The sequence below is a fragment of the Erithacus rubecula genome, assembly GCF_903797595.1.
Source record: "Erithacus rubecula genome assembly, chromosome: 2".
NCBI lineage: Eukaryota > Metazoa > Chordata > Aves > Passeriformes > Muscicapidae > Erithacus > Erithacus rubecula.
In genome coordinates this window covers 93670637-93689938 of record NC_136685.1, presented here as the reverse complement: position 1 = coordinate 93689938, position 19302 = coordinate 93670637, and the positions used below count along the sequence as shown (strand labels likewise).

General features: G+C 43.8%; 1 protein-coding gene and 1 long non-coding RNA gene across 3 annotated transcripts; one reads left to right on the top strand and one right to left on the bottom strand.

The window, feature by feature from the left end:
* Positions 1-311: 311 nt before the first annotated feature.
* PSEN2 (presenilin 2) lies at positions 312-18969 on the bottom strand. 2 transcript variants are annotated; one of them, XR_013773460.1, is made up of 12 exons: positions 18844-18969; positions 14149-14344; positions 13192-13421; positions 12101-12242; positions 11181-11248; positions 10193-10413; positions 9290-9388; positions 7510-7587; positions 5846-5965; positions 5242-5360; positions 1054-2820; positions 312-1014 (listed from the first exon to the last, which is right to left on the bottom strand). XR_013773460.1 is itself a non-coding variant. In XM_079299024.1 (11 exons), the coding sequence occupies exons 2-11, from the start codon at positions 14290-14292 to the stop codon at positions 2665-2667; spliced, it is 1377 nt and encodes a 458-aa protein (XP_079155150.1). In that variant the 5' UTR covers positions 14293-14344; positions 18844-18969; the 3' UTR covers positions 312-2664. The 2 variants fall into 2 exon arrangements, 1 of the variants encoding a protein (XP_079155150.1); XM_079299024.1 differs by having other exon boundaries at positions 312-2820.
* On the top strand, positions 5367-7341 carry LOC306798772. Its single transcript, XR_013773461.1, has 2 exons — positions 5367-5684; positions 7082-7341. It is a non-coding gene; the product is annotated as an uncharacterized lncRNA (long non-coding RNA).
* Positions 18970-19302: the final 333 nt, after the last annotated feature.

Genomic DNA, 19302 nt, shown 5'->3' with positions numbered 1-19302 from the left:
ATGTTGAATGAGACCAGCATCAAGAAAGTGTCACCTCAATGTACCTGAGCTGTGCTGTTTCAGGGATGCACATCAGGGGGAACAGTAGGATTTCTTCAGAGCATGCAGCAGGGTGACACTAATGTAACATTAGGCAGACAAATGCTTTGCTGATTCAAGTTGCCAGGTCACTGAGTCAGTATCTGATGTAGCAGCCAGCTATGAGTAGGGTAAATCCTGCCCTCTGCATTGCACATCTTAATATGTTAATATGTTAATATCACAGACAAAACTTCACTTCATGCACAGGTCTAAAGAGATGAGAAATCACGTAATTTTAAAATTTGTGTGTCTGTGTGTATATGCACACACAAACACAAATATATATTTGTAGTAAATACATATGAACTTGTACACAATTACAACCACTCCAGTATATCCATATACTCCTATCACTCATCAGGATAATACATTCTGTTGCACTGCCAGAATCTCTTGCTCCATTACCTTTTAAATTAAAATTCTTTTAAGTTCTGCAGAATTGGTCAGTGGAAGGCCAATCTTTGGCAAGCAGGTATCTGCAGAGAACCAGTGGTGATCCTTCAGTGTGTGAAGATTCCCCTCCCAGTTTCTTCAAGTATCAACTCTGCTTTTACAGAAATAGTTTCTAACAATAAGCTACAACCCTGAGAAGCCAAACAGGATTTTTCTTTCAGTATATACAAATAACACTCATCCTCTCTACACCATGCAATGCAAAAAGTAAAATCATGTTTCCCAGTGATTCTAGTCTGATTTGGCCCCATAACTGTTTTCATTGAAAAAACAAACACAAACTAACAAATAGAAAAAGCGACTCTCACATAAACCTTAAAAATCAGTAAACAAAGCTCTACTGATTTACATTTCCAAAGGAAATACCTTTTAGTAACAGTTAACTCTGTCTGCAGTTGTTAAGTCCAAACATTGCTAATGTGAGAAATGAGGACAGAAAACTAACAAAGACCAAGAGTTACTGACTTGTCCAGACTGAGACTGAGACACACACACACACACACACACACACACACACACACACACACACACACACTCCTTGTAAAAACCCTTATGCACTTTTTAAAAATTACTCTGAATCACCTGTGTGATGTCCTTGTTAAATATCAAAGCAGATGAACTTGAACAAGTCTACTGGAAAAAACACTACATAAAAAAAAGTGTAATTCAAAGCCTTAGCTAAAAACTATTTCCAGAAATTAAATTCTGTGTCTCTCAATGATATTGCATTATTCATGAAATCTTGCATGTTACATTTACTGACACTGATCAGCTGTCAAAGAAAACTGAGCTTGTTTGAGTAACAGACACAAGTAAAAAGAAAAGAAAAAATCACAGAACTTTGGCAACTATTGAAAAACTGACTCAAAGAGTAGAAATAAAATTATTTTCAACAGTGGACAAAACATAAAGGTTCAGTCTGTCCTATGTATTTTTTACTGACATCAAGCATTATGATTTTCTTAATCACAGCATCAAGGACTGTGATTTTCTTAATGAACTCATTTGAGTGTGTATAGCTATTCCCAAAAGTAATGTAATGAGAGATTGAAGTTTGCACCCCAATATTTTGATATAAACTATGACTGGATATTTCCAAAAGAGTCCATTTGTCACTAAATAGCTATTTTAAAAATTGTAATTAAACAAATAATCTTTAAACAGTACAAAAACCTAGGTAAACCAAGTCTCAGTCAGTGTAAGAGAGGACCTCTTAATAAAGGGAATGTAAATCCTCCTTTGGAGTAGTTACAACAATGCACAGAAATGAGACCAGAAACACACACAGTAAGTTACAGGTCTGATTTACTGTTGTTCAGTCATTTCCACCTTAGGGTCATTTCAGGATTGTAGAATGGACCCAGAAATGTATTTCCTAAGAAATAAAGCATTGGGAGGAGAGAGCAGTATCTGTTTCCACACACTGAGGATCTGGTGCACTGGAAGGGGCAGCCCTGCCTTCATCAGCTGCTTGCTGCAGTGGTGGATGTGCTCAGAGCCAGGAGCCTGATGTTCACACATCCCACCACTGCCATCCTGTCCTGATCCCTCTTGGCTCACTGTGTCTAACTAAGGTCACAATAAATGAGCCTTTGGGGCAATTCCAGCAGGTGCTGTGTGCACAGCAGCCAATGTAGGAAGTTCAACCTCATTTCTCTAATGGCTCACACATTGCTCTGTGCATGCTGCCAGCTGTGCTTTTCACATCACTTGCACCTTTGTTTGTACTGCACTCAAATGTGTGAAGACTTAGAAATTCTAGTGTGGCTAAAGATGACTGCAGTGCCAGGGCTAAACACCTTACTTAGCCCCTGGAAGATCAGACCTCTCACCTCTCCAGTGTTCCATGCTACATACAGGTTTCTGGGCTCATAACAGCCACTGTGCACATCAAATAAAATAAAAGTAACACTCTGACATCAGTAAGGAGCCAGGTTTCTCACCAAGAGTCCTGTGAAAAATCTCAGTTCAACACGTAACTATTAGGTTTTTAGTACACAGCATGTCACAGAATTAGTGTTTTCCTTACAAATATATGGCACTAAGTGTAAAAACTTTATGACCTATTCCAAACATTGTACCATACTTCACAGCAAAGCTTGAAAAAGAATCCTCTAACTCCCACTTCTTCTAAATATACAGCTGGTGGGAGGCCAGGGTGTCCATGAATGGTCGCACAAGGTTGTCTGTCGAGAAGTAGAATATCAAGCCAAAGGTGATGGAGATGGGAAGAGCAGGCAGTGCTTTCTTAAAAACAGCCAGTAGTAAAAGTGTTAGGCATAAACCCTGCCAGAGAGAAGAGAATCAAAAACACAAGAAGATAATAGTAAGACAACCAAAAATACATCTGTCACCAACAAGCCAATATACAGATAATTATCTATATGCACTGTAAAGCACTGAAGCCAGCCTGAGCTACCAGCAGATGTGTATTTGCCCACAGCTTCATTTCTCACACAAGTTGGCCATGTTTTTCCTCAGCAGCCTTGAGCACAGCTGTCTGCTGAGAAAGTGGTATAAACAGCAAGTACAAAGGTACAGCTGAGCCCAAGAGGTAAACTTCTTTACACAGTATCTTACTCCTTGTTCTGTGCCATTATGAAGTACTGATCCAGCAGACAAAAGCACTTAAATCCTGGTGAGCTGCACAGATAGGAGTTCCACTGAAGGTCTCCAATACACAGCAAGATGTACTTATAACACATTCTCAGTTTACAAGGTCCCTTGGGGCAAAAAAAGAAAGAAAAAAAAAAAAGGAGGAAAAAAGAAAACTAAACCCAAATCAAATATCTACTGCTGTTCTTTTGGCTGGATTGCTTATTATAAAGTCTGAGTTCTGATTTTATCTGGATAGCAGGCCAAGATCTGCTTTTTGCAGCATGGGAGGAAGCTGTTGTATATTCTGGGTAGATACTATGGTTAAGTGCCTTTAGATATTAATTCCTTCTCTCATCAGAGCCCCTTTTAATTCTTCCATAATGACAAAATTTCAAAGACACTGGGCTTCAAAATTATCCACCAGCTAAAGATCAGCAGACATGATTTTAAAAATTATTTTATTTTAAATCAGTTGTTTCTAGATTGCAAACTTGTTCACAATCCATCTGAGCCTGTAGTTCTTACTCTCTCAGGGACCATATCTGGCCTACACCTGCTCTTTACATCCCATCTCTTTTAAGGTGTGCTTACTGCTGGGAAACTGGAGGGACATTTTTGGGAAGCAGAAAGCCACACAGCAGCAAGATTATGAAACTGCAAAAGGAGAGGGAACAAGTTCTAAGTTTTTAACAAGAACATTTCCCCCAGCAAAGGGACCCTGTGGTGGACTGCAGCATATGGAGCTAAGTGATCCTGTGGGTTTCTCTGTCCTCTGGGGTTGGGAAGCTACACTGTACAGACTCTAGTGAAGGCAGCTCAATCCTAGTTCACATGCTTTTTTGTTGGAACCCTGAAGCCTGGGAGTTTTGAACTTTCAGTGCTTTCTGACACTGACCCCCAGGAGAACACTGCTTTTGACTTGAGGACCTGGGGAAGGCTTCCAAATTGGAGTGATGGAGTTAGAATCACTAGTGTGTAGTTAGAATAAAGTGTGTAATTTCACATGGTGAAGGGTTTGGAATTTGGGGTTTTTAGAATCTAGTCATAGGTATGGCACAAGATGGATGTTCTTGGGCATTGTCTCTTTTTTCCTTCTTGTTCCTTCTTCTTCATTATTTCAGGTAGTAGTTTTTGGACTGTATAGTTACTGCTGCACTGTGGGTCACAGGTGTTTGGTTATTGGATCAGAAGTATAAATAATATAAATGTTAGCTTTTAATTAGATAGTGAGCCTTTAAAAGACCTTGCAGCCAGCTATATTCACTTCCATTTTCTCTCTTTTGGCTTGATAGCTAGAAGTGCTGAAGAACTCTCTGTACTGGAGATAAGATTTAATAAACAACCAAGTCTGAACAAGAAATCTGTCTCTTGAGCATTCAATCCTGATTGAGTGAAGGCAAAAGAAAAAAGATAACCACTATAAAGACTTTTTGATGCACAGTCTTCACAAGTGACAGTCACTTGCACTGGCCTTGGGATCTACGTAGGAAAATAGAGGCCCAAGAAGGGAACAGTAATACATTTTCTCTTACATTCTGAAAATCCTGCTGTAGTCTTTCTGGTTAATTGCTATGAGGATGTTGAGGTAAACAGCAAGTGCATAGTAATTATTTTCCACTCAGGTGGAACTTAACAGTGTGTCTTCATTAGACCTAGCAGGACTAACTCTTTAGCAGCTACAGCATGTTAGTCATCTCCTCCTACTGATCATTTCTGTGGATCTAAGTCTCATTCCTTTTCATTTTTTCCAGTTCAAATAGTGGAGTAAGATAAGTCTTCACCCTCTAAACTATCAGCTCCCCTTTGAATAATGGAGTTAACCTTTATAACTACACTTGCTAATCAGTGAGGAGTTCCTAATATTGACTCTTGTAGTTGAAGCAAACACACCAGCAGTTCCCTGGGGCTGTTTCACCCCCACCATGTCCACACTTGGCTCTGCTCTGATTAGTCTGGACTGTGGTGGCTGTTTAAAGCCTAGAGACAGAGTATTCCTAAATACCCAACAGGTTACCTGGGCTGATTTAGCAGTGCTCAGCTGCTGGTACTTCTGGCAACACTTCTGTGCTGAACAGGGTGTGACAGAGCTTTTAAAAGTTGCTCACTTACTATGAGAATGGCTACAAAGCAGGCCAGTGTGGTATTCCAGTCTCCACTGGCTGTGGCAGCTGCTTTCCCAACAAGCACACTGTAAAATATGAAGTCTCCAAGGCCCAGCTTCACACCCCCTGAAAGAAGTGGAAAAAGAAAACAAGTGTTAATTCTGAGCCTCCTGTTTTGCTTCCTCCTAAACAAATTCTTGTCCTCTGGGTATCAAGTGAAGGTTCCTAGTACTGGCTACCAACCTGGACCCACACATTCCCTAGCAGGCTGACTGCTTTTGTCCTCTCTCTAAGGTGCTTCCCTGGGTTGCTTTACAAATCATCAGCTGAGGAAGCACAAGGGCAGAGAGGGACAGGAGTCAAAGGGAAAAGAAACTGTTTAAACTGCACACATAGCCAACAGATGTCACTGGAACCACAATCTCAAAACAGAATCTGCAGCAGCAAGAGGTAACACACAGTCAGACTCCAGATCTTCGTTGCTGAGCGAGCACTACTATTCAAATTAACTGTGATTAGACCAAACAAGGTAACAAACAGAGTGTTAGCCACAAAGAGTAAAAGTGTCAGGCTCTGACTACACTGGAAACAAGGCATAAAGCTTCCCTTACTTTCCTCCTCCTCGAGCTCCTCTAAAGAAGTGATGGGGTGGGTTGGAACAGGACTCCTCGTCTCTGACATCTGAGACTCTGCATGTGAAGGGCTCCTGAGGTGTTCTCTCCCATCCTCAGCTTGGTTCCACACAAACAGGCCAAGAGTGGATTACAAAAAAAAAAAAAGAAACACAAGAGACAGCTACATTTATAACATGTTTTAGTCCATGAAATCCACACTCCTGTGAAGCTGCCCTGCAATGGGTAAGCCCTTTGTCTCCTGGAGTTGTGGCCATCAGGACCAGCTGAAGCTGAGACATTTAGCAGCCTTGGGAGAAACCTGTGTGTTATTATTTGGAACAGTTGGAAGGATGCACGTTCACAGCTTCTCTGGCAGCCACTCAGGTGCTCAATGGCTTTAATGTACACAGTGAGACCTAACATTGCTCTGCACAGGTCAGGATGACAAGGAAAACCCACAAAAGTTAATATGCATTCCCACAGTGTTATTCCTTTGAGATGGAGGTGCTCAGGTATCCCCTAACCATAGTCATACAACAAACATGGATGATTAAGAGGACTGCCATTTATGAGAGAAGTCCTGAGTCACACTGACGTTGGAGCTGACTGTTCACATGCAGAAAGCAGACACATTTCATTGTGCACAAATTTAACTTTTTCCCCCCTCTGCTGAAGCACATCTGACAGAGCCTTTGGCAGTACTTTCAGAAGCAGCCAGTCTGTGACACATGACTCTATCTGACAGCTCCTATTTTTCAGAAGCTCCTACAAACTCTGCAGTCCATGTCAGTTTGACAGGCTGCAGCTGCTGCAGGTGCAAGCAGACTGTGATCTGGGACACAGAGCTTCCACAGAGCATTCTGTACCCCTCAGCATGTAGTGTGTGCCTGCTCTGTGCCCCATGTCACAGCAGGATTGTGTCCCTGCCATTCCTCCGTGCGTCAGCCGCTTCATCCTGAAATAAGCAGCACGTTCCCTTATCAAACCTTTGCACACATTTATTGCTTCAACATTCAAAGGTACTATGATCTCTGAAGTGCAACAGGACTAGAGGGAAATCCTCCTAAAACAAGTGAGATTTTATTCAATCACCTTAAAAGTGCAGTTTAATTTGTATTGCAAGAAGATGAAAGCAAAATCACCCAGCTACAATGTAAACTTGAATCAAAAAAGCTGCTGGTGGATAACTGTCTTAACACAAGGCTTTGCCCAAGGGTAAAGACATTTCTTTAGCAGGGTGAGCCATATTGCACTTACAGAGAGGCACTCCATGACACTGGTCTGAATGCAACACTGAAGTTCACCAGCTCCTCAGTATTATTATTTAGGAGCCTATATTGTCATTTACCATCCCCAGTATGGAAAAATGACCCCCCACTAGCTCACTTTCAGCTTTGACTTCAGTACACCAAATATGTAAGCTGAACAACACTTCTATTTGATTGGTTGTTTGTTTGGGGTTTTTTTAAAACAAAAGTGACCTGAATACTGGAGCTTCCTACACTGTTCATCTTTGCTGCCACTGAGTTCTGCAAGTAACAACACTGAAAAAAAAATTTCATCCATCAGGATTTGGGGGCTTTTGTCTATGTTCAGTCTCAAACATATTTATTATTTCTGTAGGACAGTGCTCTGTATGGGAGAGGGACATGCAAACAAACCTGCATCCCATGTCTGCTGGCTTGGTCCTCTTGCTGCTGTGTCTGGCTTTGCCATTCCAACTGTCCACATCATAGCAGCTGGAAGAAAGAAAGTAATCAGCTGCTAAAACATTGGCCACTATAGCTCAGAGGAAATAAGTATTTAGCTGTTCCTAAAAATACAAACCCTTGCCCCTGTAAATTCTTCTAAAACAGTTGGTTTCCCTAGGCACTGAGACACCAAGGTGGGAGAAAGGCAAGGCCATCCATCCATTCAGGTTTTAAGAAAGTCCCAGAGTACAAGAGTCAATAATATCTTCTCTGTGGGTTAAAGAAAGCAAAATTCCAGAACTAGGGTCCTCAACTCCTTTGTTTTCTCCCTGATTTCTGGCTCTTCTCTTCAAAGAAAACAATTTTTCAGGGAATGATGGTAGTACAAAAGGTGACCAGAGGTTAACTAACACAGCTTATTCATGTTCTGCTAAAGATACAGCACACAAGCAAGGGATTGCAGGAGTTATCAGAATGCAAGTTTTCTCTCTGCCTGTTTTAGTTCTATCCTGTCAAAATATTGCATATTTTTATTTTGGTTTCAATAGCAACTGATGTTTGGGATCCCTAAATTAAAAGGAATACCAATCATTCCAAAGTCAGTGGAACTCAAATTGGCCTTTTATTTAGGTGTGCATCAGTCTCCCTGATTTTATAGAAGCTAAGCTAAACAAAATAAGCCAAAGCAAACACAGTGCCTGCTTTTCCATGATGAGCTCAGACAAGGTGATGTTTTTTGCATCTGGAGGGAGCCACAGAGTGTAGTCTTGCAATGGAGACACTGACATTCTGCACAAGAACTTTTTGTTCAGTGTTTATTATTTGCTGAACTACATTTTCCTTTAGGAAAACTCTTTTGTTTGTTAACTAAAACGTGAGGGAGAGTGAGAGATTTCATCTAGATTGTCTCAGGTCAATGTAACAGAATCTCCTGTAAAAGGGAAGGCAGATGAGGTGAACTGAGACTCTGCTTGGAACACATAAAAGCATTTATGTAACATTAAATGCTTGAAGAAAAAAAAAAAGTCAGGTTGTAGGCATCCTCAGCTTAGCAGCAAACATTTGGGAATAGCCCTTCATCTTCCAAGTGATGTAATGAAGAAGTCACTGAGGTCCATGAAGCACTTGAGTTCAGGTCCTATGAGTGTTGGGTCTCCTGCCTTCCAACAATCTTATCTTAAGCATGTGGATACCTTTGGATAGGGGTACCTGTTTGCAGAGACTGATTCTGTTTACTGCAAACTGAATGGAGCCTCTGCAAAGTGAGCAGCCAAACAATGAACAGTAAAACAATTCTATTCTAAGCACTGCCATCTGTACAGTACAAAGGGCAAGAGGAGGCTGCAGGAAGCATGGAACTTCATCACATGTTTAAAGTAAAGCATACACACAATAAATACATGTATTGAGTGAGCATCACCTCATCACAGATCTTGGCAAACACTGCTACCCACCTCACACAGGGTTTTGTGTGCAGAAAAAAAGAGCCATATTCTGCACTATATTCATGACAGGATAAATCTGTTTGTGAACATTCAGCTTCACAAGGTAAATGAGGTCTCCCTTTGGCTAATTAGAGTTAGCAACATTGTAGCAGATAAATAAGGCTTTCTACAAATGGTCTGTTCCAAAACATAATTGGGCACCATTCTTAAGGCAAGAAGGTAGCTAAGACAGTGCTTTTTGCTTTGATACAGAAACTAATAGAGTTTCATTTGGCTAAAAACATTAACATTGCAATCTTACTCACATGAATATATTAATGCAGGGAAAATGGGCTCATTTCTCTCCTGTGCAGTTTCTACCAGCATTCTCAGTGGCCCCTTGGGACAGAGAACAGCCATCAGATCTGCAGAAAGAAAAGGACCACTCTCATCTTGAACTGTCATGCATATTTTACATTCTTTAAGAATATATTCTCCCCTCAAATTTACATCTATCCATATAAACCAAATGATTTCCTGAATGGCACTTTCCACCACTTTGCATAACTCTAGCTGTTTTAGTCCCTGAAAGTGTTGTTCACTTAAAATACTGTCTCCAAGCCTTAATGTAATAGTAAGAGTTTTCACTGTGCTAATCCTATAAAAAGCCCCTTGAGAATACCACGAGTTCTTTGAAAGCAGATGGCAGCATTTCAGTGAGATGTTAAATTTAATTATAGGAAGAGTGGGGGTGCTTTGTTCACATTCCACAATCCATCACTATGTACACTGGCTCTGTGTATGAATGAATGCCCTTTGCCTACCTTCTCTCCTCCATCAGATCTCCTCCCTCTTGTTCTGCAGGTTCTCTTGAAACTTATAACTCATACCAAAATCCATGATCTCTTGATAACAATAAACAAAACCTGCAAGACTGTCAGGTCTGTACTGATAGAAATCAAACCACCCCTACCATGCAGCTAGGTGAGGTTCAATCCTTCCCCAACTTGGTGATCCACTTTGAAAGACCTGGTTGAGGTACACTACACGAACAATTAGCAACTGACAAGGCAGGGAGTCAAATTAATTGCCCATCTGGCACTTTCTAAAGCTTTTCACACCATAAAGTTGTTTGTTTTTTTTTTTTTTGAAGAATATGCAGAGTCCTGAGATTGCCTCAGAGTAACCTCTCCAGGAGCCACACCTTGAGAGTCACATCCCAGACTTACCATAGATGGAGATTGCACCTAGAATCACCCATGCTGACCACTCAGGTAGATATTTAATGAACACCAATGCCATTAGAGCACTGATCATAATGAGATAAGCTTGCTGGAGCTGCAAGGGACCTTTCCAGTGGATGCAAATCATTCCAACAGCTCCAAAATTCCAGATGACTATGAACAGAGTGGGATAATCCATGGCCACGTTGTATGTCTTCAATACTTCACTGGAATACCACAAGAAAAGTTAGCTAAGCAGTGAAAGCAAGTGACATGCAAAGCATCCCACTGCTGTAGTTAAACAGAACAGCCCCCAAATACACCAGGAGGAAGCAGAACAGAGCAACTCTCATCATGAAAGGGGAACCTGCCCTTTGGCTACTTGCTGCTCTGAGCTCTGTTCCTCCTGCATGAGATGGATGTGCTGTGTTCCAGACCAGCACCACACTGCCTTAGTCTTCAGTTCAACAGCAATTCCAAGGGTTTGAGCAGGCAAGAGTTCAAGTCTTAAATGAGAATAGGCCTGTGGCTTCAGTGTTATCCCACCAGCTACAATATGCTCACAGTTAAAAATGAAAATGTTTTAACAAATGTCACCCACAAGTAAAGGTTTCCTTTCACTTGAGCTGGGAGCTAAGGAAATGAGCTTGAAACAGTGTTGTCTAAGAAAAAAGACAAATCAGAAAAGCAACTTGGCACACAAAGTACCTTTCCACATGTTTTTCAATGTATAATCCAGGGCTCTGTACCACAAGATTCAGTCTGTTCATGTCATGCTCAGAGTATAACTTCCTAACAATTTTTTTAAATTGAGCATTGACTAATAAAGATCTTCTTTTCCACTTTTTAAAAAAGAAAGCTATCTTCTTCTAACGACACTTAAATGCCCATTCAGAGAAGGGGACACATGCATTTTCTTATTCAAAGTGGGAATTCTCAGCAAAGAGGTGAAGGAGCCCTGAAGTGCCAGGTTACCTGCACCATTCCCACTTACCCGAGGTATATGTAGGTAAAGAGGAAGAGCAGCATCAAGGAGGACAGGATCAGCCAGCCATGGATGAACTATCAAGGGCAAGAAGAAACAGTGATTGTAGGGGCTGTTACCCCTGCAGAGGTCACAGAACTGCAGCCCAATAGTCTCCTTCTGCATTCCTCTTCCAGTGTCCTAAGACCCTGCCTTCCCTATGGCCATTGAAGGAAGGACAGCCAGTTCCTCCCAGTTCTCCCACTTTTATTTTGTATTCTGTCTCTCAGGGTTTTAGTTGGTTTGGGTTTTTTTCAGTCTCTGGCCTAACCATTTTCATGGGTATCCACACTGGCTGCTAGCTCATACAGGTGAGCACATTCTTTCTGTTTGCCAGGAAGGAGGATGGGTTTGCCCAAGGCTGTAAATTAAATTCTGTCTTTGGGACAAGTTTAAAAAGCAGGAATAAACAGAGTTCAAATGCTGGACTGGTAACATATATAAGAACTCCCTGAGCACCACAGAACCTGAATGTGCCTTTCCCTCCAAGCCTTGTGCTCTTCTATCAGTGCTTCCACAGTCAGGAGTAATACCAGTTCCCACAAAACTTGTCTAAAATGTCTTAACAGAAGGCATTCATAGCATATGGTACAACTTGGTCCATAAGTACAAATAGCAAAGCATTTGGATCAGATGCAGAAAACTCAGACCTGACTAACACAAAGTAGCAGACCTTTTTTTTTAGGGCCTGCCATTACTGACCAAAAAAAAAACCTGTTCAGTGCCACAGCTCCATCACTACTGACAAAGACTTCTGCACAGCGTGATTGCTGCTGTGCCCAAGATGAGGATGAGCCAGTGCAGTGCCTGTTTCTCACTGCCTTGCAAGGCCCATCTGATCCCAGGCTGACAGCACAGAGGTGCAAGAGGCTCTGGCAGGAACACTTTACCTTGTAGCAGCGATATTTATAGAGCAGCACTAGGAACACAGTCATTACAATGATGACACTGATCATTACAATGGTGTTCAACACCGAGTTCAGGAGACGCTGGCCCACAGATGGGGTGTCCTCACTGAAAGGGGTGTAGATCCTGCAGGATAAAGCAAAAGCCATATAAAGTATAGATATTCTCTTCTAACCATCTGTCCCAGATAAAGCCAGACCTCTCTTGTGTGGGAAAGAAAGGGAGGTAGGACTGCCAAGGACAGCAAACGTGAGATGCAGCCTCTGAAGGGGCTGGGCTCAAGTTAATTATCAACTAAAGATTAGTGGTCTCTATCAAAAGCACATTCTTACAGAGCAGCTGTGGCTGGCAGAGCTCTGAGCAAAAAGAGCTAGAGTATAAATGACTTTATTTTAGTAAGTGCTCTGCAGGTCATGAATTTTTATGGCATGCTCTAGAACCTCTCCATGATAATTACAAGGATACTTCCAGGTGCTGTTCTGAAATGGGGGACACCCTTTCTTTCCACAGTTGGTAGGAGAGTCTTGGACTATTTCATCCCTTCTCACCCCCTACACCTCTTCCCCCATTTTGTTTCTTTTGATTCAGTTCAAGGGACCCCAGTCCCCCTTTCTCCACTCCATATGTGAAGCACAGAACCCCAGGAGCCAGGCACTGTCAACAGGAGCTGGATGAAATTACGTATCCACACCTCGCACATGAGTCCTTAGGAACCAGAAATATCACCAGGAAATGAGACACTCATCCAAATGAACATGCTGATTACTGCCAGCTAGTGAGTGAACAGCCTAGGAGTTCAGCCTGGGCTTTTTATGCTGCAGAATGAAACAGCTTCATTACTATGCTGCTCACAGGCCTCACTCAGGGCACCCTAAACGACAGCGCTAGGGGATCAGTGTTGGGAAAAACTTACACAGGTGAACATAGCATACTTCAGTCACCATTCTGCATGTTTCCACAGCCACCTTTACCTGTGTAAAGGTTGCCAGCCTGCCAAGGAAGCAGTGTGCATGCACAGGGTGTGTGTGTGAGCAGGGGGTCCCACATACTCGTGCTGTTTGCAGCCCCCACTTACAGCTGCCCGTTTTTCTCCGTATAGAAGCGCACTGACTTTATGGTGGCGACGACAACAATCATACAAAGGGTGACAGGCACAAAGAGCATGATTACATGCTTTGCTCCATATTTCAGAGTCAGTTCCTCCTCTTCATTTTCCAGGGTGCTTTCTCTCACTGGAACACCCGAGCCAGACATTTCTCCACCAGCAATATTGTTCGGGCCACGGCTGCTGCCTGCTCGTCTCTTCTGAAAAGAAACATTAGCAAATGTGTAAGATGCTCCTTTTCTTTGTGTTCATAGCTTGAGTCCATCATATCTCACCAGGCTGCTGTAGGCCACCACAGCATAGCAGCTGAGTCCTAATAGAAACAATACTTTTAGAAAGTCCATTAAATTCCATTGCAAACAGGTTGCAACAGGGTTTTTCAACCAATCCCATGAATATCTAAGGACCTCTTCAAATACAAATATATAGACACAGGAATATGAAGGGTAAGACATACAGAATGAAATAGAAAAAATGTCATCTGAGGTGAAAAAAGCTCGACATGTTCCTCCTCTCCCAACAATGCTGTGCTTGCTTTATCCTGCTGCTTTGCTGGCAGCTGGACTGGATTCTGTTCTAACATTAGCTGCATCTGACCAGAGCAGACAAAGGGTATCTGGCAAAACAAGAAGGCTAAAAAGGATATCCTGCAACAGTCTTACGTGTATCAGGTCCTGATTAAAAGCCTGTATCTTTACCAAAAGGAAGGAAAAGGGAGGAGTATATATGGAGGTAAAAATGAGGGAAAAGTCATTGTGGAGGAAATGGCAACAGGCAATGCTGCTGCTGGCTGAGAGTGACACCAGAGAAAAAGCACTGACCAAAGCCAATCTGGAATCCAGTGTGGTAGGAGGGATTGAGGGGTAGCAGGACTACTTCTGTCACTACACCCCATGTCCTCGTTCCCCATGGGGGACACACACCTACCCTATGTGCCTGTGCTTCCCCTGCTGCTGAGGCTTGCAGGCCATCCTGGTAGGAGGGTACTGGAGGGCTCTCTGCAGACATCAGGGATGTTCTCTCATTGCAGGGCTCCTCCTCGCTGTCGGAATTGTTCATGAACGTGATCATCTCCACTTTCCAAGGGAGCACTCAGGAGGGCACGGCCAAGCACTACTCAGGGCTGTGGGGACAAGCAGAGCACAGGGGAAGACAACAGTGAACACCACACTGCAAATAACTGAAAGTCTGAAGAGGATTCAGCAGGTCCCAGCACCCATGTAGCTCCATCTTGTCCCAGGAGCAGATTTATCCTGCCCTCACCCAGGCATGACAATCCCTTCAGCTGCAGGCGCGGATATCAGCAAAACGCAGCACTAAAGAAACTTACTTTTTCTTTACCACAGCTTTCACACTTGCTGCTTCTACTTCCCCTCTCCCATCAGCACACCTTACCTTCCACAGAGGAGGTTTCTCAGCACTCAGTGTTTGTTTGGCAGGGGCCAGGCACAGCTTCACCTCACACACTGCTGCCTGTCAGACAGCTCAGAGAGCTCAGCTCTTACACAACACTCCCGTGAGCATCAGCAAGGAGCAGAAGTTTCTTAGTAACCTGGAGCCTCAGCTTTACATAAGCCACTAATCAGGAGCTACATGCTGTCTTATGACTGTTTATTAACCAGATGAATTTTATTAGCAGTGCTTCTCTTTGCCAATGAAGAGGTTTGCACAGCAAGGGAAAGACCCGTCTCCTTAGGAGAGCCACTTGTGGGTTTTTCCTTATGTTGTCTTGTGATTAAAAGCAAAACTACTTGGATGGGCAAAGACATAGAGAATAAATGTGGGGGCTAGAAATACTTGGCCTCTTTTCACCTATGCAAAAGAAGCAGGCAAAGCAGTGACAAGAGTTCACAAAGGAAAAGAACAGCAATTCTTTCTAGACACCAGAGGGAGAAGGTGCACTGCCCTGAATACCACAGAACAGCCTTAAAACTGGGATTTCAGAAGTTATAAATGCAACTAATAGGAAAATTCTTTTTAGCATTTATTAAGTCAGCTTAACAAAGCAATTAATTAATCACTTTCTGATACTCAGCCACTTGTCCACAAGCAAAACCATACCTCTATGCATTTATATCTAAGCAGTTATATCTACCAGAACAACACTCCTCTACAGAACCTTACCCAAGCTCCTGTGTCTCAGGAAATAGAAGAGGAAGCTGAAGAAGCCACGTGATTTGGACACAGTCACTTACATGTGAATCATACATTCACAGCCCAACCAGCACTCCCTGACATCAGAGGAGATACTTTGAAGATCTGTGAGATATTCTTGCTTCTCATTAAAGAGACTGAAATTCAGTCTTCAGGAAGGAAAGAGGTAGGAGTAAGAGAACCCCCCCCACTTTCTTTCACAGGCCTCCTCAACACATCTGCACCTTCAAGAAATTTAGAACAACTCAATCCACCCAAGTGAAACATTTTCCAGACATCTGCTCCTCTCCTGGCTTCTCTTGCTTTTTCATATCATTTTGTTCCTCCTTTGGTGAAAAAAGTGGTACAGTTATGGGAAACAGGGCTAACCCTCACACCAGGCTTGTCAGCTTCATAGTAATCCCATGTTCTTACTGAGTGAGCTGCTTAGCACTTGTGTACTTATTTCTCACAGAGACCAAGATCTCCTTTCTGGATGCTTAACATGCTCTTTTGACTGAGCACATGAGGGCTCACAATTTACACCTGGGATACTAGACTCTGCTCCAGTTACAGGATTTAGGTCTTCAAAGAAGTTGGGTACATGAAGTCCTTCAATCATGACATACTTCTGGATGAGGAACAGGATAAGTTATGCATGCCACAGGATCTGTGACCTATAGAATTTAAATAACTCTCAAAACCTTCTGCTCATGTCAGAGACCAGGAAGGAAATTAAAAAAGCTTTACTCACTGACAGTTTGGGACCAATGTTTAGGTTTCAACAACCCAGAGAAAATACTGAAGAACTTTTTTTCACATTACTTCAGAAATCATTTTTGCTACATAAAGAGAGCAATTCTGCAGATGACTTTGAAGGGACAGCCTGTTAGCCTACTTTCAATACCCTAGTTATGCCCACTGGAGGAGTTAAACCAATAACAAAACCACTGTGCCAATTACTAACCTTCACAGTTACATGGGAAGAAATAAACTCATGTTGAAATAAAGCCAATTTTAAGGACATTTTCTCCTATGCTCCCTCAACAAGGATATGGACATGCAAAGCTGCCATGATACTTCTGGTCAGCAAGCAGATTCACACCCACCCCACCACGGACCCAGCAGGGATTTTGTCTAATGCCACTATTTATTCATCAAAGGTGCACTTTGAACTGGCACCAAGGCTGTGCTGGCTGCCAGAGAGAGCTGTGGTTTGAGCAGTCTGTCCTCCAGGGGAGGAAGGACCAGCCTGGTCACTCTCACACACGTGCCCAGCACCCTTTGGGCTGAGCAGAGGGAAAGGACAGAAAGCTGGGGACTTGCTTGACAAACAAAAAGGGAGCCACAGAGCACAGGGCAGCTAAGATGGTGTGTTACAAAGCCACACTGTTTTCTGGTCTCATTTCAATACTAAGGGAAAGGAACTTGTGGAGATGATTTCTGCCTGCCAAAAGGATGCTGCATACACCATAATGGAAAGCAAGGGAGCCTTCTTTCCTACTCATACAACAGCAAATACATCTGTGCACACTGACTGTTTTTCTAGGCTGAGCTGAAAAGGGGGAAGGAATGGAAAACATGGAGCACTGAGATAAATGTAAGCTGTATCTGTATTCACAGAAAGCTTTAGAGCTTGATCTACTAAATACATTAAACAATGTCCCAGGCCTTTATCAAGCTGAAGCACTAAGTTATATCAGGCAAAGTTCTCTCCTCTCGTCCCATTCAAAAAACTCACATAATGCTTAAGAGCAAAATGACCCAAATCTCAAAACTGTATGGCAAAAATGAAAGGGGACAAAAACTAGGCCAGTAGCAAGTGTTTCTTAGAGGAGCTGGGGTGGAAATACAATTAATCCTGCTTTATAGCACTCTTGTGAATCCTGCAGGGAAACAGGAATCACTGATTTTCTTTCCAGATGTCCTTCATGCAAGAACCTCTTTCCTCAACTGTGAAAATGCTGCTTTATGGATTTTGATTAAACTGGGCCAGTTACTAACATTAAGACTTATCCTCACTTTGCCTTTTATGTTCATGCTGCAAACAATCTAAATCCTTTGCTTTGCATTTCATCCATCACAAATAATACCACTACAATATACAGCACAGAATAGCTGCTGCAACTGGGCAGAATACTTAATTATCCACTTGAGAGTTAAAATTCCTTCTTATCCATATTGTTCTCTTTGATGACAATCAGAGGGAGAGAAATGTATTTTTGCTACTTTTAGATCAAGAGAAAGGTTTGGGATGATACTGACAGCCTGATGTTCTCCTGAGTTTTGGCTGCAGCAACCAGTGCTGTTGGTAAACATGAAAAGAAGGAAATAAAATTTTAAGAAATCGGAAGTGGTGGGGCCAAGATAAGCAGGAAGGATTTCCATGTTCTTGCCAATAAACTAAATCAGAATGGGTGTGCTGCTAAAATGACAGGGGATTTGGAACACACCATCTCAGTGTGCAAATACCACCCAATTTCAGCCCCCCAGAACATAAAACAACAAAACACAAGATGCTATGGGAAGTTGCAAAGATCTGTAGCTTTCTTTCTACTTTGTGGCTGAACTAGCACTGCTTCCTCTTGCCCCTCGAGAAGGGCACAAGATGTAGCCCCAAAGGGCTGGCAAAGCTGAGATCAGGCTCAGGAAGATTATTCTGCCAGCACCGAGCCCAAATACTCCATCAGCCCGCTCCTTGTCACAGCATAAAGGCAGCACAGCGCAGCAGAACTCACACAAGTGAAACCCCAAAGCCCGGCTCACACTGGTGCCAGTACTGTTCCCAATAGCTCAGAGCCAGCAGGGGCTGGAGGTGACACTTGGGGACACCCAAGGACACGCGTGCTGGGACTGAGTTCCCGTGTCCCAGGGAACTTTCCCGTGCTTTGCCTGGGCCCCCAAGGGGACACAGGCACAGAGCGGGGCTGGGAGCGCTCCCTGTGCACCCCAGCGCACGGCCAGGAGACTCTGCAGGCAACAAACATTAAAGGAAAGCGGAAAAAAAAAGCCAAGATAAGCCCCACCCAAGGCGGCAGAGTTTTTGCAGGAGGCGAGGGAGCCCTTGCTCCCATGCAGATGTTCTCGCTCCCCTTCTGAACGCTCCAAAAATCCGCGTGCCCCTGAAAGTGTGCCGGAGGCACTTCCAAAGGACAGCCGGGATACGCCCAGGAGAAACAGGTTTACAGATACTGTAACACATGTACATACACAAACACACGCGGAAATACGTATTTTTTAATATGCAATATGCACCTCTATAAGAACACATATGGACGTATATACACACACAGAGACACAGATAGCTCTGGGAGCGCTGTGACCCCGAGACCCCGCGGCTTGCCAGGCCGGGCCCGTCCCGTCTGGCCCCATCCCATCCAATCCCATCCATCCCCAGCCCCAGCACCCCGCCGGCCGCAGGCCCCGATCCCAATCCCCATCCCATCCCATCCCATCCCATCCCGGTGCCCGGCCGGCCCCGCTGTTTACCTGCTCCCGGCACCGCACGCGCCCCCCGCCGCTCCCATTGGCTCCCGCCCCAGCGCCGGCGGGGAGGCACGGCCGCGCCCGCCCATTCGCCCCCGCAGCCGCCATTCAGCGAGTGTCCCCGCCTACGGGCCGCTCTCCTCCAATAGGAGAGAAGAACGGGCGGAGGGTTGGCCAATAGGAAGGTGGCTCTCGCCGCCCGCCCTGTGCGCGGTGGCGGCCCGTGAGGCGGCGGAGCCGCCATGGTGGGGCGGGGAAGGGCGGTGCCCGTGGAGTCCCGGCATGGCTGGGGTTGGACCGGGCCGTGAAGGTCACCCAGTTCCAGCTGTGTGCCTTGGAGCTTTCCACTAAGCTGTGCTGCTCAAAATCTCGTCCAACACGTCCTTGAACACTTCCCAGCGATGGGGCATCCGCAGGTTCTCTGGGCAGCGCCTCACCGCCCTCACACTACGGAACTTCCTC

Excerpts from the sequence above, each read along its gene's own strand:
- PSEN2 (XM_079299024.1), bottom strand. The coding sequence starts at position 14,292 with ATGATCACGTTCATGAACAATTCCGACAGCGAGGAGGAGCCCTGCAAT. Across the intron at positions 7,588-9,289 it reads CCCTGCATTAATATATTCAT|CTGCTATGATGTGGACAGTT; the intron begins GTGAGTAAGATT and ends TCTTTCTTCCAG. Across the intron at positions 5,966-7,509 it reads CCAGCAGACATGGGATGCAG|CTGAGGATGGGAGAGAACAC; the intron begins GTTTGTTTGCAT and ends TGTGGAACCAAG.